Here is a 13,949-nt window from a genome sequence, read left to right as displayed (position 1 = left end):
ATGGTTTTAATCGTACCTTTCCGGCCGTCGTCTAACTATTGCTATTAGGGATTGCCAATCCTCTTATTTTGACACTGCGTCTGGAATACCGCAGGGAAGTCACTTAGGACCGCTTATCTTCTTGCTTTATTTTAATGACGTGAACCTAGTTATTGGTGGACCACGGTTGTCTTACGCGGATGACCTCAAACTCTGTCTTCAAGTTCACACAATTAAAGACTGTCGCTTCGTTCAACGCCAGCTAGACATTTTTGCCGATTGGTGCCATCAGAACCGTATGGATGTCAATCCATTTAATGATCGCAAAAACAAACTACATTACAAATACGCTTTGCTAGGAACAGAAATCGATCGCGTAAACCAAGTTAAAGACTTGGAGGTAATTTTGGATTTTCAGCTCACTTCAAGCCTCACACTTCGTTCACTGTCGACAAAGGCTCTAGAGTTCTGGGATTCATTTTCAGGATCGCTAAAGAAAGTACGGATTTTTACTTCCTCAAATCCTTGTGTTGCGCATTATCTAGCTCTATATCAAAGTACTGCTCGGTTCTCTGGACTATAGTCACTGTATGTTTTATTAGTCTGCCGGAATGGATTCGGGAACTGTTATAACGGGAACCAGTCAATAGAGATTCTATACGACTGGTTCCCGTTCTAACAGTTTAAATTGGTTCCCGAATCCACTCCGCCAGACTGTAAGTATGTGGACTGTAGTCTGGACTCCTCACTACAACAATGGCATGGAGAGATAGAGTCAGTTCAATGGTGCTTTTTGAAGTTTGTTTTTCTTTAACTGCTATGGACGGACCGCTTCCGTCTACCAAGCTATGAAAGCCGCTGCCCATTAATAAGTTTGGAGCCTCTGTCTGTCCGTAGAGACACGGCCAGGGCATTGTTTACCACAGACCTTTTGCAAGGCCACATAGACTGCTCCGCTCTCTTGGAACAAGTGAATATAAACGTGCAACCTGCGAAACAATTCGATGCTACGATTGCCTGCCTCGTGGGTTCGAATGAGGAAGTCCATACAGGAAAAAAATCCACTCTATCCGATTTTAATTTATCTTGAATTTTTCTTCGTCGGCGATATCGTCTATTTTTCGAAGAACTGACTAATTCAACTGTGATATTGTTGTATTCCCGTTTCGTTATATGTATTGACTCTCTAAAGATATTTTTATTGATAGTTTTAAGTGACACCATTGGGGCACCTGCTTGGCTGTTGGTAAATAGACTAAATATATAAATTACCGATAAGTCGCTGATGGCCAGGCGTTAGAAACAATACTTCGAGGTGAGGAAGGTAAGAGAGTCGTCGAGGGAAACAGAATAGAAATTGGAGAGGATGGACAAGCTGTGGACCCGCCAACTTTGGACGAGTTGAAAAAAAGCTTGCAGAAAGCTGAAGGCAATGAGAAGGACGGCTTATCGGCCGAACATTTCAAAGTCGGGAGCGAGCGGCTGTATAGCACAATTCACCAGATTATTATAAGGGTATGGTTTGAAGAGAAACTGGAACATAGACTCGACTGTAGCAACTATCAAGCCATAACGCCCCTCAAGTCCGCGTATAAAAATCTCTCCGCCATCTATAAACTTGGCTATTGCAGAAAGCCTCTGTTGGTGTATACCAGTGCAGTTTTCAAGCAGGACGATCTACAACGGACCATTTAGTCACTTTGAGACAGATCCTCCGCTAGTTTTTAGAACACTTCACATCGATGACACCCCGTTAAGCATACAAACGCGAGGCATACGGACGCGAGGCATAGTACGCTAGGCATAATGGACGGCAGGCATACGGACACGAGGCATATGGACGCGAGGCCGAATGGACGCGAGGCCGAATGGACGCCTTGCGTCCATTCGGCCTCGCGTCCATTCGGCCTCGCGTCCGTTATGCCTTTTGGCAGTATGCCTCGTATCCATTATGCCTCACATCCATTATGCCTCGCGTCTGTATGCCTAGCATACTATGCCTAACATCCATATGCCTAGCGTCCATATGCCTCGTGTCCCGTCCCCCTTCATATCATTTGTTTGTAGACTTCAAGGTAGCGTACGATTCAGTGAAGTACAACGAGTTGTGGCAAATTATGCTTGAACATGGTTTTCCAACAAAATTGAATAAGCTGATACGTGTGACTCTTGACGGTTCACATCAAGCGTCCGAACACCTGGCAAAATTTTGGGCGCGTTTGTTGCGAATGCACAGTGGTCTAAACTCAAAAAATCGTGATCGTTTTAAATTTGACTGTGAAATATTGATTTTATGTACCCAGTGTCTTCAGCAAGTTTATTCCATATAACAAGGCCTTTCTTTTGGCGTTTTCGGTTTTTTGATCAATCCTCCTAGTAGTTAGATATAAAAACTATTTTTTTCTAATTTTCAAAAGACCAGATTGCTTTCTTCAGCAAAGTTGTAGGAAAATCTAGAAGAAAAATAATTGCTGAACACTGTAATCTTGTACGTCTGTACGTCTGATATGACGGAATAGAGTTTCACGAGGAACACTTCTCAAAATTAGTTATTCATCCATAACTTTTTCTGTAATCGTCGAAACAGTTCAAGGTGTTCTAAGATTTTATTCATTCTGCTAAGCCTCGCATTTTTGTAGAATATATTGGTTTGATATTGTTATTTGTTGTAAAGATATTTCTAGTTTTTTGCTGAAAATAGCCATATTTTAAGTCCATATTTCTCCGAAAATTGCAGATTATTTGCTTGCATTTTTAATCCGGTATTTTTTTCCACAAAACTTGATATAAATGTACTGAAGCGTTGTAGAGCCATCCTTCAAGCTGTTGCTTCTGGTAGAAAGTTAAACATAGAAAAATTCGATAGATATTGCATCAACATGGCGCGAAAATTAGTGGAGTTATATCCATGGTACTATCTATCTGCGTCAGTACTCAAAATACTAATTCACGAAACACAGCAATCTGTGCACCGTGAATTAGAATTTTGCGTACTGTACATTTTGTGAACTGCGGATGTCATTATATCATCGGTGTTAATTGTAGAGCTGTGGAAGGTAAGACTTCACTACACTTTTCACTTTTTATTCACTTTCACTATTCAATTCTATCACTTTTCACTTTTCACTTGCAAATACGTATTTCGGCACTGACATAGTGCCTTCGTCAGTGCTTATTTGGACTGTGGAGAAAATAGCGAAACCCCAAGAATTTTATACCTAATTAGGTAAACGACTGGGGCAAATTTTAACTCAGAAAACGTAAACAACTTGAGTTAGGTAGAGAAATGTGCGGCCTGGTGATCCATGCCTTGTCGGGGAGTTTTCGGTAGAAATTTAAAAAGCCAAGAGAAATGATTACCCTGATCTCTGTTAAGGAGGGTAGCTGGGTTTTGTTTGAAAATTTCTAAACTTTCTGCGACATCTAATTTCCAAGGGGATGTTACTGATCGAACTAGACTAATGTTGTCGGTAGTCATAGCGTGATCTTCATGAAATATATGTTCGGCTATTTTGGATCTGAAATGGTGAGTTATTCCTTTTTCTGAGTCTTTCTTAGCCTTTACAAGTTCTGAAGTATGTTCCTTAAACCGGATGTCTAAATTTCTTTTTGTTTGGCCAATGTAAACATTATCACAATGTGGACATGCAACTTTATAAACACCCGCCCTATGTAATTTGTCAATAGTGTCTTTAGTAGACCCCAACTTTGTTTTCATTTGATTATTTCTACTACTGTAGATAATATCGATACCAAATTTTCTAAATTTTTTACGAAGTTGACGAGTGAAACTGACGTCATATTCAACCACTACTCTTTTCCGATCTTCTGTTAGCGGAGTGAGTGTTGTGTGAGATTTCCTATGTTGGCTTCGTTTCTTTTTGTCATAAATGGCTTGTATGGTTCTTCTGTTATATCCATTCTGCTCACCAATATCAAAAATATATTCCATTTCGTTTTTCTTACCTTCATTACTGTGAGGCAAAGATTCCATACGGTGGATCATATGGTGGAAAGAAGCCATTTTATGCTGGGAGGAGTGGTTAGAAGTGTTAGGTATTACCCGCTTAGTATGTGTGGGTTCCCTAAAGATTTCGAATTCAAAGTGGTTGGAGTTTTTAACAACGACTACATCTAAAAATGGAAGCCTGTTGTTTTGTTCAATTTCCAAAGTGAACTGGATATTTTTATGAAGACCATTCAAAATTCCCAAAAAACTTTCCAAGTCCCCCTGTTGTAAAATACAAAAAATATCATCAACATACCTCCACCAACGATCTGGTAAGCAGTCTTTTTCATTTAGTTTATTTTCCAAATGTGCCATAAAAAGCTCACATAAAAAATGTGAAAGAGGATTCCCCATCGGTGCTCCTTTTGTTTGTTTGTAAAATTTCCCACGAAATGAAAAATAATTGTCTTCCATGCAAAGTCGAGTTAACTTCAAGTAACTGCGTACTTTAGTTTTCCAAGGGTTGTCACATTGTTGGGAAAGAAGCCAATCTTCCAAAAGATTTATAGCTTCTTCCACTGGAACACTCGGAAAAAGTGCTGTGACATCAAAAGAAACCATTATCTCGCCAGTGTTGATACCCCCCGATGATTTTAAATTTTCAACAAAAACACCTGTGCTCTTAACAGATCGACTAGGAAATTTTTTCGGCATTGATTGAAATTCCTTGACTAACCATTTTGCCAATTTTTCTGTTGGTGCCCCCACCGCAGAAACGATTTCTCTCATTTCATTACCAGGTTTATGTACTTTAGGGAGACCCTTTATTCTAGAAAGAGAAGGGTTCGAAACACGAAGATTTTTCAAAGCGTCACCAAAAATAGGTTGGCATTCTTTGATAGTTTTTTCAAAGTTTTTCACCATGTCGGTAAGGGGGTTGACTCTCTGTTGCCTGTATGGGCCATTATTAATTTTCTCCAACATTTGTTGATCGTAATCATTTTTGTTCAAAATAACAATTTTATTCCCCTTATCAGCTTTTAAATAAAAGACAGGTTTATTACATAATTCTTTGATTGTCTGTAAGTCTGTGCTATTATTTACAAGACGTGGACATTTTTTTAAATTATCCAAGAAGGATGTGCGCACTTTACTAATTTGTGCGGTGGAAAAATTTCAATGGAAAAATGCAATTTTTCCACCGCACAAATTAGTGAAGTGCGCACATCCTTCTTGGATAATTTAAAAAAATGTCCACGTCTTGTAAATAATAGCACAGACTTACAGACAATCAAAGAATTATGTAATAATCCTGTCTTTTATTTAAAAGCTGATAAGGGGAATAAAATTGTTATTTTGAACAAAAATGATTACGATCAACAAATGTTGGAGAAAATTAATAATGGCCCATACAGGCAACAGAGAGTCAACCCCCTTACCGACATGGTGAAAAACTTTGAAAAAACTATCAAAGAATGCCAACCTATTTTTGGTGACGCTTTGAAAAATCTTCGTGTTTCGAACCCTTCTCTTTCTAGAATAAAGGGTCTCCCTAAAGTACATAAACCTGGTAATGAAATGAGAGAAATCGTTTCTGCGGTGGGGGCACCAACAGAAAAATTGGCAAAATGGTTAGTCAAGGAATTTCAATCAATGCCGAAAAAATTTCCTAGTCGATCTGTTAAGAGCACAGGAGTTTTTGTTGAAAATTTAAAATCATCGGGGGGCATCAACACTGGCGAGATAATGGTTTCTTTTGATGTCACAGCACTTTTTCCGAGTGTTCCAGTGAAAGAAGCTATAAATCTTTTGGAAGATTGGCTTCTTTCCCAACAATGTGACAACCCTTGGAAAACTAAAGTACGCAGTTACTTGAAGTTAACTCGACTTTGCATGGAAGACAATTATTTTTCATTTCGTGGGAAATTTCACAAACAAACAAAAGGAGCACCGATGGGGAATCCTCTTTCACCTTTCTTATGTGAGCTTTTTATGGCACATTTGGAAAATAAACTAAATGAAAAAGACTGCTTACCAGATCGTTGGTGGAGGTATGTTGATGATATTTTTTGTATTTTACAACAGGGGGACTTGGAAAGTTTTTTGGGAATTTTGAATGGTCTTCATAAAAATATCCAGTTCACTTTGGAAATTGAACAAAACAACAGGCTTCCATTTTTAGATGTAGTCGTTGTTAAAAACTCCAACCACTTTGAATTCGAAATCTTTAGGAAACCCACACATACTAAGCGGGTAATACCTAACACTTCTAACCACTCCTCCCAGCATAAAATGGCTTCTTTCCACCATATGATCCACCGTATGGAATCTTTGCCTCACAGTAATGAAGGTAAGAAAAACGAAATGGAATATATTTTTGATATTGGTGAGCAGAATGGATATAACAGAAGAACCATACAAGCCATTTATGACAAAAAGAAACGAATCCAACATAGGAAATCTCACACAACACTCACTCCGCTAACAGAAGATCGGAAAAGAGTAGTGGTTGAATATGACGTCAGTTTCACTCGTCAACTTCGTAAAAAATTTAGAAAATTTGGTATCGATATTATCTACAGTAGTAGAAATAATCAAATGAAAACAAAGTTGGGGTCTACTAAAGACACTATTGACAAATTACATAGGGCGGGTGTTTATAAAGTTGCATGTCCACATTGTGATAAAGTTTACATTGGCCAAACAAAAAGAAATTTAGACATCCGGTTTAAGGAACATACTTCAGAACTTGTAAAGGCTAAGAAAGACTCAGAAAAAGGAATAACTCACCATTTCAGATCCAAAATAGCCGAATATATATTTCATGAAGATCACGCTATGACTACCGACAACATTAGTCTAGTTCGATCAGTAACATCCCCTTGGAAATTAGATGTCGCAGAAAGTTTAGAAATTTTCAAACAAAACCTAAGTTGCATTTGATTACACTGATAAACACAGTTTTTGCCTTGGAGCTCAAAAATGAAAGATTACAGCTTTTTAATCATTCCTGTGAAAATTGGTGTTCCTACCAAAGCTAAGCGAACCCGGCGAGCACTTACTGTGTGGTTTTTTGACGCACTTCTGCATACACTGAGGGCTCAAAAATTCACAGGAATGGTTCAAAAGTTAAAATTTTTTTAGGGTAACTATTTTTAGCTTTGGGCAACATTTTTTTCGCTTTCGTGAACTAGTGTTAATAATTTAAATTGTCTGACAAAAATATGTCATTTGAATTGAATTAGAATGTAACTTTCATATATATATATATATATATATATATATATATATATATATATATATATATATATATATATATATATATATATATATATATATATATATATATATATATATATATATATATATATATATATATATATATATATATATATATATATATATATATATATATATATATATATATATATATATATATATATATATATATATATATATATATATGTATATATATATATATATATATATATATATATATATATATATATATATATATATATATATATATATATATATATATATATATATATATATATATATATATATATATATATATATATATATATATATATATATATATATATATATGTATATATATATATATATATATATATATATATATATATATATATATATATATATATATATATATATATATATATCGAAACTTTTGTATTGTTTTTGTTAAATTAATACGTTAAACCGTATGTATAAAAGAGTTTACTCTGCTTCTTTCATAAGATTTGTGTGGAATGAGTAAAGTAAACATTTTTACTCGTACGGCCTATTGCGCTCGCATGTAAAATATAAGAGATCGATATATAGCTAGATGTAACATACTCACGTTTCTGTACGTCTATAAACCTGAACGTTAAGCCAAAGCCATCCTTGGAGTTCGAGCTGTCCGTCTTGAATCGAATTGTTAAAATATTCCCGGCACTGGTAATTGCTGGTGGTTTGACCGTCCCGCAGTATCTTCCAATGGAAACGTTTCTTTGTGTGGAGTTATCGTAGATTTCGACAAAATCGTACATACAGTTAGTGCTTTTCTCCAGCTCGAAACTATTCCAAGTCAGTTGAATGGCGTGTGTCTTGGGGGCTACTATCACCCACCGGCAGTCCAAATCGGGCAGATAGCTTCCTTGGTCCGCTATCGAAGGGGGTCGGATGGTTACGTCCTCGGAAGTGATCACACCACCACAAGCAACGTCAACGTAAGAGAAGTTAGCTCGGAAACCTTTTCCAGAAATCGAAACATCCGACACAAAACGCATCAGCAATACGTTCAGCGTTGATATTGCCCTTGGAGGGACCTTCGCACTGCAGTAGCGTCCAATGAGTGAATTGTTGTTAGATTCGTAACTATCGTGAATTTCTACGTAATCCAGGTCACAGTTCGGATACGAATTGCCTTCAATGTCGAAATCGGTGAAATCAAGAAGAATCGCCTTTCCAACTGGAGCCTGTATTGTGTAATCGCACTGCTGACTGGCTCTGTAGGCTTTTGGATAACCAGGGCTAGTGATCTCTGAATTCGGATCGGAGTAAACCCCTCCGCATTGTACTTTGTAACTCAATGAAAATCCTCCATGTGAAGTGGACCAATCAGTTCGAAACTTGATTAACAAATAGTTTGATGTTGTTGAGAATGGAGCAGGCATGCGATCGCCGCAAAACCGGCCAAAGGAAGGATCATCTGGGGTTCGTCCATCGAACATATCAAGTGAGTCGAACTTACAAGAGTCACTAGATTCCAGATGGAATCTATTGAACCTTACTTCAATTTTACTCCCTTGAGGCATCTGAACTAAATACTCGCAATTTAAATTATGCGGATACAGGTTATCCTCGTATCGCGTTGGAGAATTTATCTCCCCTTCTGGTTTCGTGTAAGTTCCACCACAACCAGGAATTCCTTCAATTACTGAGTAACTGATCTGGAAGCCGGCATCATTATTGTCCTCGTCCGAGTGGAAATACACCGTTACTTCATTGCCTGGAGTCACCAGTGGTTCCGGATGCGATGTATTACAGAATTTGGCCAGCACCGGAGACTCATCGCGCAAGCCATCGTTAATCTGAACAAAATCGAACTCACAGCTGTTGTGAATCTCAAGCTTCATCGTGAAGAAATGAAATTGGAAACGTTTTCCTGGTGGTGCTATCAGATACCATTTACAATCACGGTTGGGCGGATACTTTCCTGGTGATCCTGGCGAGGCAATGACTCCGTGGCTTTTCACTGTAATTTCCCCGCCGCACACCGGATCAATGCTCATCCAATTCAACTCGAAGCCGTCGTGAGCAGTACTGTTATCCGAACGGAACCAAAGGTAAAGAAAATTGTGGGTAGATAGAAGGTTGCCCCCATTTGGTAGCGTGTTACCACAGAACCGGCCAATATTATGTGCTGCGGAAGTTTTACCATCATGAATCTGAAAATTTTGAATGAGATTACTTAAGATTAGAACAATATAAAGTAGAACATAACGTACCTGCAGCCAATCGAACTTACACTCTCCAGTGGAAATAGAACCCTCCAAATGGAATTGCGTGAAGGTAACGTTCAAAATCTTGGTGTGATTAGTTCTGATCAACCACGCGCATCTGGCATTATGATTGTAGGTACCATTGTCAAGTGGGTATCTCAAAACACCGGAAAATGAATCAAGTATACCACCACAAGCCCGCGAGGTACCCTGACAACGTAAACCGGTGTAACCCGCCGGACAGCCACATACGTATCGATCCAAGAATGGGGTACACGTACCACCGTTCAAGCATGGATTTGGTACGCACGGGGATGTAAGTCGGGCGCAATTCGGTGGTGCTGTTCCTTGAGGGCAACTACAGGTGTAGTTGAATCCTATAACAGTGCATGTTCCCCCATTCTGTAAGATAGAAATATTTCAAAGCCCGGAGCTTGTTTTAATAGCTAGTAAATTACCTTGCACGGATTAAACATGCATGGATTTAATGGCGCCCTCATGCATCCCGAAAGTCCGTATCCAGACCCTTGGTATCCTGGGGGACAGATACACGATACGACTCCACTCGCATAGTCCACGCAACGGGCCAATGGATGGCATAAACCGGGTGTACATCTACCATTCCTAGGCATACATATTTTACCATCACCAGTAAAGTCTGGTGGACAGTTTCCACATTTATACGATCCCTATCATTAAATAGACAGCTGAGTTGGTATACCAATGGTAAAGTGAACAGACTTACCCTTAAGTTAATACAAGTCACCGAGGGAGATGTGCTGCAACCTCCATTATTGGTTTGACACTCATCAATATCAACGCAATAGAACCCGTTGCCGGTATACCCTGGCGGACAACCACCGCAGACGAAGGATCCGGGAAGATTTATGCAATTAACTTCCGGATCTTTAGAGCAATGTGGTTTTGATTCCAAACACTCATCGACATCAACCGTACAAGCGGGCATCACCCCATTCGTTCTCCAGCCTTGTTCACAAATACACTTGTAGCCGGGTTCTTCCTTAGTCTGTACACACGTGCCATGACCGCAGAGTTCGCTTCCTGAGGACATGCAGTCTTTGGTTCGGCTGTTGCAGTGAATTCCCTGCCAGCCTCCGGCACATATGCAACTATAGCCGCCGGGGGTATTCTTGCATGTCGCTCCATTTTGGCATCCCAAATCGGTACCAGCAAAATCGGCACACTCATTCACGTCCGTAGCACAGGTTGGTCCTTCCCAGTTTTTCGGACACTGACACACGAAAGAATCGAATAAACTCAAACACGTGCCACCGTTCTGACATGGACTTGTTTTACAATTATTTTCCCGCAGCTTCGTCATTAGATTACTGACCTTCCGCTCTAGTGCATTTAGGCGGCGATGTACATTATTGAGACGACCACGTGCCCGTGGACCATCGGCGTCATATGTTCTGTAATTAATTAAGGTAAGATTCAAAGGTCATTCGAAGAACGCTAAAAATACCCATTTTCTAAAGCGAGAACGCGTTTCAATAAACCAAAAGGACCCTTAATGGTGTTCATCAAATACTGAAGCTGAGACGAATCTCCAACTATTGTGGCGTCGCTGGCAGACGGTACCGTAACGTTGACGAGACTCTGTATCATTTTTCCTATGCTCAAGTCACCGACATTCAGGAAACCGTTGCCTTTCAACAGGATGGATATGTTCCTGTCAACCGCCGACTCGATGACCAGATGTCCATCATTGGCGATGATTTTGGGTCTGCAGAAGTAAAAAATGCATTTGAAACCACTTTCTTGTTATATTTATTCGTCAGAAATCTTTGTTTATTTTGTAATTATTTCTACAAACTGTGAACCTGCTTCGTTTGTTGAATTATCTAGTATTACTGCGTGGCATTGTTTCGTAAAGATTAAATTTCTTAACTTTCGATTCTAAATAATTATTTCGCCTCAACTTGTCTATGGGGCTGAAAACACTCTCTCAGAAGTCAAAGAAACTTTGTTAATGTGTAGGCTTTACTAAACTAACATTTGTCATCACGTTAGCTTGAGAATTTTTCATGCTTGCGCAGGAGAAACATTTTTCATAGAGCATACATTCATCCGAATGAATCCAAGAGTAACATTTTAAAAAAGTTTTTTATAAAACTTGGTTAACTGCGTTCTAAAAAGTGTTTTTGCAGAAAATTATAATTATTTGAGTTGCATTGAGCAACTCCATAAAATAGTCCGAATTTTAATTTTAGTAATAGTAATAATACATTACATAGTAGTAATACATTTTTTTAGTGTTCAGTGCTACGGGGCGTGTGTCTGCGATATGAACTCCGCTACATCATAGAAATGAGGTTGGGCAACAGTTACAAATTTCGTAACACGAAAAAGCTAGGCTTTTAGCAACGGACAATTCGGATTTTTATGTAACTTATTGTCTTAATTTCTTAATTCGAAATATTGTAGGGTAAAGAACGGCTTAAGCAGTAACGCCCATTTCAATCAGTCGAAGAAAACAGGCCTCAAACTCCTGAATTTTGATCGATATCGACAATTTCAATGATGGAAACGAAAACTTTGATTGTCTAGCTGTCTTACGAATATAAGAAATACCGTTAATCACAAAGAAATCTGTGAACAATCATCAATTGAAACAAATCGACCTATATTGCAGCCACGCGGCTTTTTTTACGCAGATACCGGAATTTACGCGGTTTTTTTTACGTTGATTCCGGAATTTACGCGTTTTTTTACGCGGATTCCGGAATTTACGCGGTATTTTTTTTGTGCGGATTTCGGTTTTCCTTCACTCGGAATGCAGACTTAACGCAAGTTTTTTATACGCGGATTCCGGAATTTACGCGGTTTTTTACGCGGATTTCGGAATTTCCGCGTTTTTTTACGCGGATTCCGGAATTTACGCGGTTTTTTTACGCGGCACGTATCCCCCGCCTGAAAAGCGAATTCTGTGTATAGAATAAAAAACTATTTATGATTTCATGTCGAAGTAAATCGAAAAGGAAAAGCCTTGGTGATACATTGCCCTTTCACAACTTGAACTTATGTTTATTATATACAGACCTCGCGGCCAACTGTTAAATGTTTGTACAGGACAATTGCGGGTCGAGCGCTACGATCGTGCCCACAGGAGCTGGGATTCGAACATACGAGGACTGGCTTGTTAGATTGGGATCTTAACTCGAGAGTGAGTCTTGGTACGGTTTATAATAATGCTCGTTTTAAAGTAAATTTTTCTAAAAAATGTGAGAAATTGTCTCTTAAGTAGAGCAAGAGAAAAAAACATTTTGTTACGTAACGTTGATCTTACAACTCTTCTCCAATGTAACAAATCGTAACGCTAGAGTTGCCCCCCTAGAAGAAGCAATCTCAAACTTAAATAAATTTTCAGATTGCTGAATCGACCATCATTAAATGTTTGTACATGAGAGTTCGGTTGTGAGTAATTCGTTTCATTTATTGTAAGGATAATCGAATTTTTTTACCCAAAATTATTGAAAATTGTCTTTTCTTCTACACTAAAGTCGCTTGGTTGGTTAACAACTGGACTGAACCAAAGGAGCAAAACTAGTGAACCTCAGGCTTCCAGCTACCGAACCCCTGGCTTCTCGTGACACCAACTGATATATGAATAAATAGTTGAAAGACCGGGTAATCAACCACAGTGGAACTGCTGGTCGCATCCTGACAGGGGGTGTGGGGTTTTCTTCCTTGGAAGCGAGTTCCGTGGGATCGACACTAACGGAAGCAGAGATGCCAAAATATTTCGTGCAATTCCAAAAATTCTGCAAATTTCCGCTGCTTATCTTTGGTTTCACCTGATTTCTACGGAAATACAAGTGTACATCCGTAAGAATGAAACAAATCAAGCCTGAACGGAAGCGTTTTTTAGTATCGCAGTTTTCATCTCAAGTCCAGGTAGTGCCCAAGTCTTTACATGATGGTACTCCTATTGCGTTCTCCTGTGACATAGTGGGGTTGGTTGCCGGCCATGCAAGCCCGCACCATTAAAAAACAACAGCAACGGCCGCAATAACGTTAATTGCGGACTGGAACAATCGGCTAGGACCTAGGCAACGATATGGGTGCGATATGACAACGACGATCACTTCCATCAATAGTGATATGTCTGCCACGAGTACCTAGACTAAAGAAGAGGTATACCAAACAAGATCAAAATAATGGTCGCAGTGGTCCAAATCTAACAAAAAAAAGACCACGAAAACGGACTACCGATTGGGTACTTGTAATTTAGAGCTGCCGGTCTCTAAACTTTCTTGGAAGTACCCGCGTGCTTTCCGAGGGTTTTTAGACCCGCAGGTTCAACATTCTAGCGCTGCAGGAGGTATGCTAGAAAGGGACGATTGGTCTTACCATCTACCAGAGTTGTGGAAGCACATATGAGTTGGAACAGCTTTTATAGTGATGGACGAGATGCAAAGGCGGGTGATCGGGTAATAGCCGAAAAGTCCTAGAATTTGCAGGTTGAGGATTGAAGACCGTTTCTTCAA

At 39.0% G+C, this 13,949-nt stretch overlaps 1 protein-coding gene across 1 annotated transcript in view; it reads right to left on the bottom strand.

Annotated features, from left to right (window-relative positions):
* Window positions 1-13,949, bottom strand: part of LOC129720767 (cubilin homolog) — a 32,830-nt gene that overhangs the window by 11,249 nt on the left and 7,632 nt on the right. The window contains exons 2-6 of the mRNA XM_055672479.1: window positions 10,925-11,185; window positions 10,184-10,871; window positions 9,897-10,127; window positions 9,445-9,840; window positions 7,794-9,384 (exon numbers count right to left, since the gene is read on the bottom strand). Coding sequence (XP_055528454.1) covers window positions 7,794-9,384; window positions 9,445-9,840; window positions 9,897-10,127; window positions 10,184-10,871; window positions 10,925-11,185 — 3,167 coding nt within the window. The remainder of the gene's footprint in view (window positions 1-7,793; window positions 9,385-9,444; window positions 9,841-9,896; window positions 10,128-10,183; window positions 10,872-10,924; window positions 11,186-13,949) is intronic.

The sequence above is a fragment of the Wyeomyia smithii genome, chromosome 2 (genome assembly GCF_029784165.1).
Source record: "Wyeomyia smithii strain HCP4-BCI-WySm-NY-G18 chromosome 2, ASM2978416v1, whole genome shotgun sequence".
Taxonomy (NCBI): domain Eukaryota; kingdom Metazoa; phylum Arthropoda; class Insecta; order Diptera; family Culicidae; genus Wyeomyia; species Wyeomyia smithii.
Note: the sequence above shows the minus strand (reverse complement) of the source record. Positions and strands in the feature narration are given on the sequence as shown.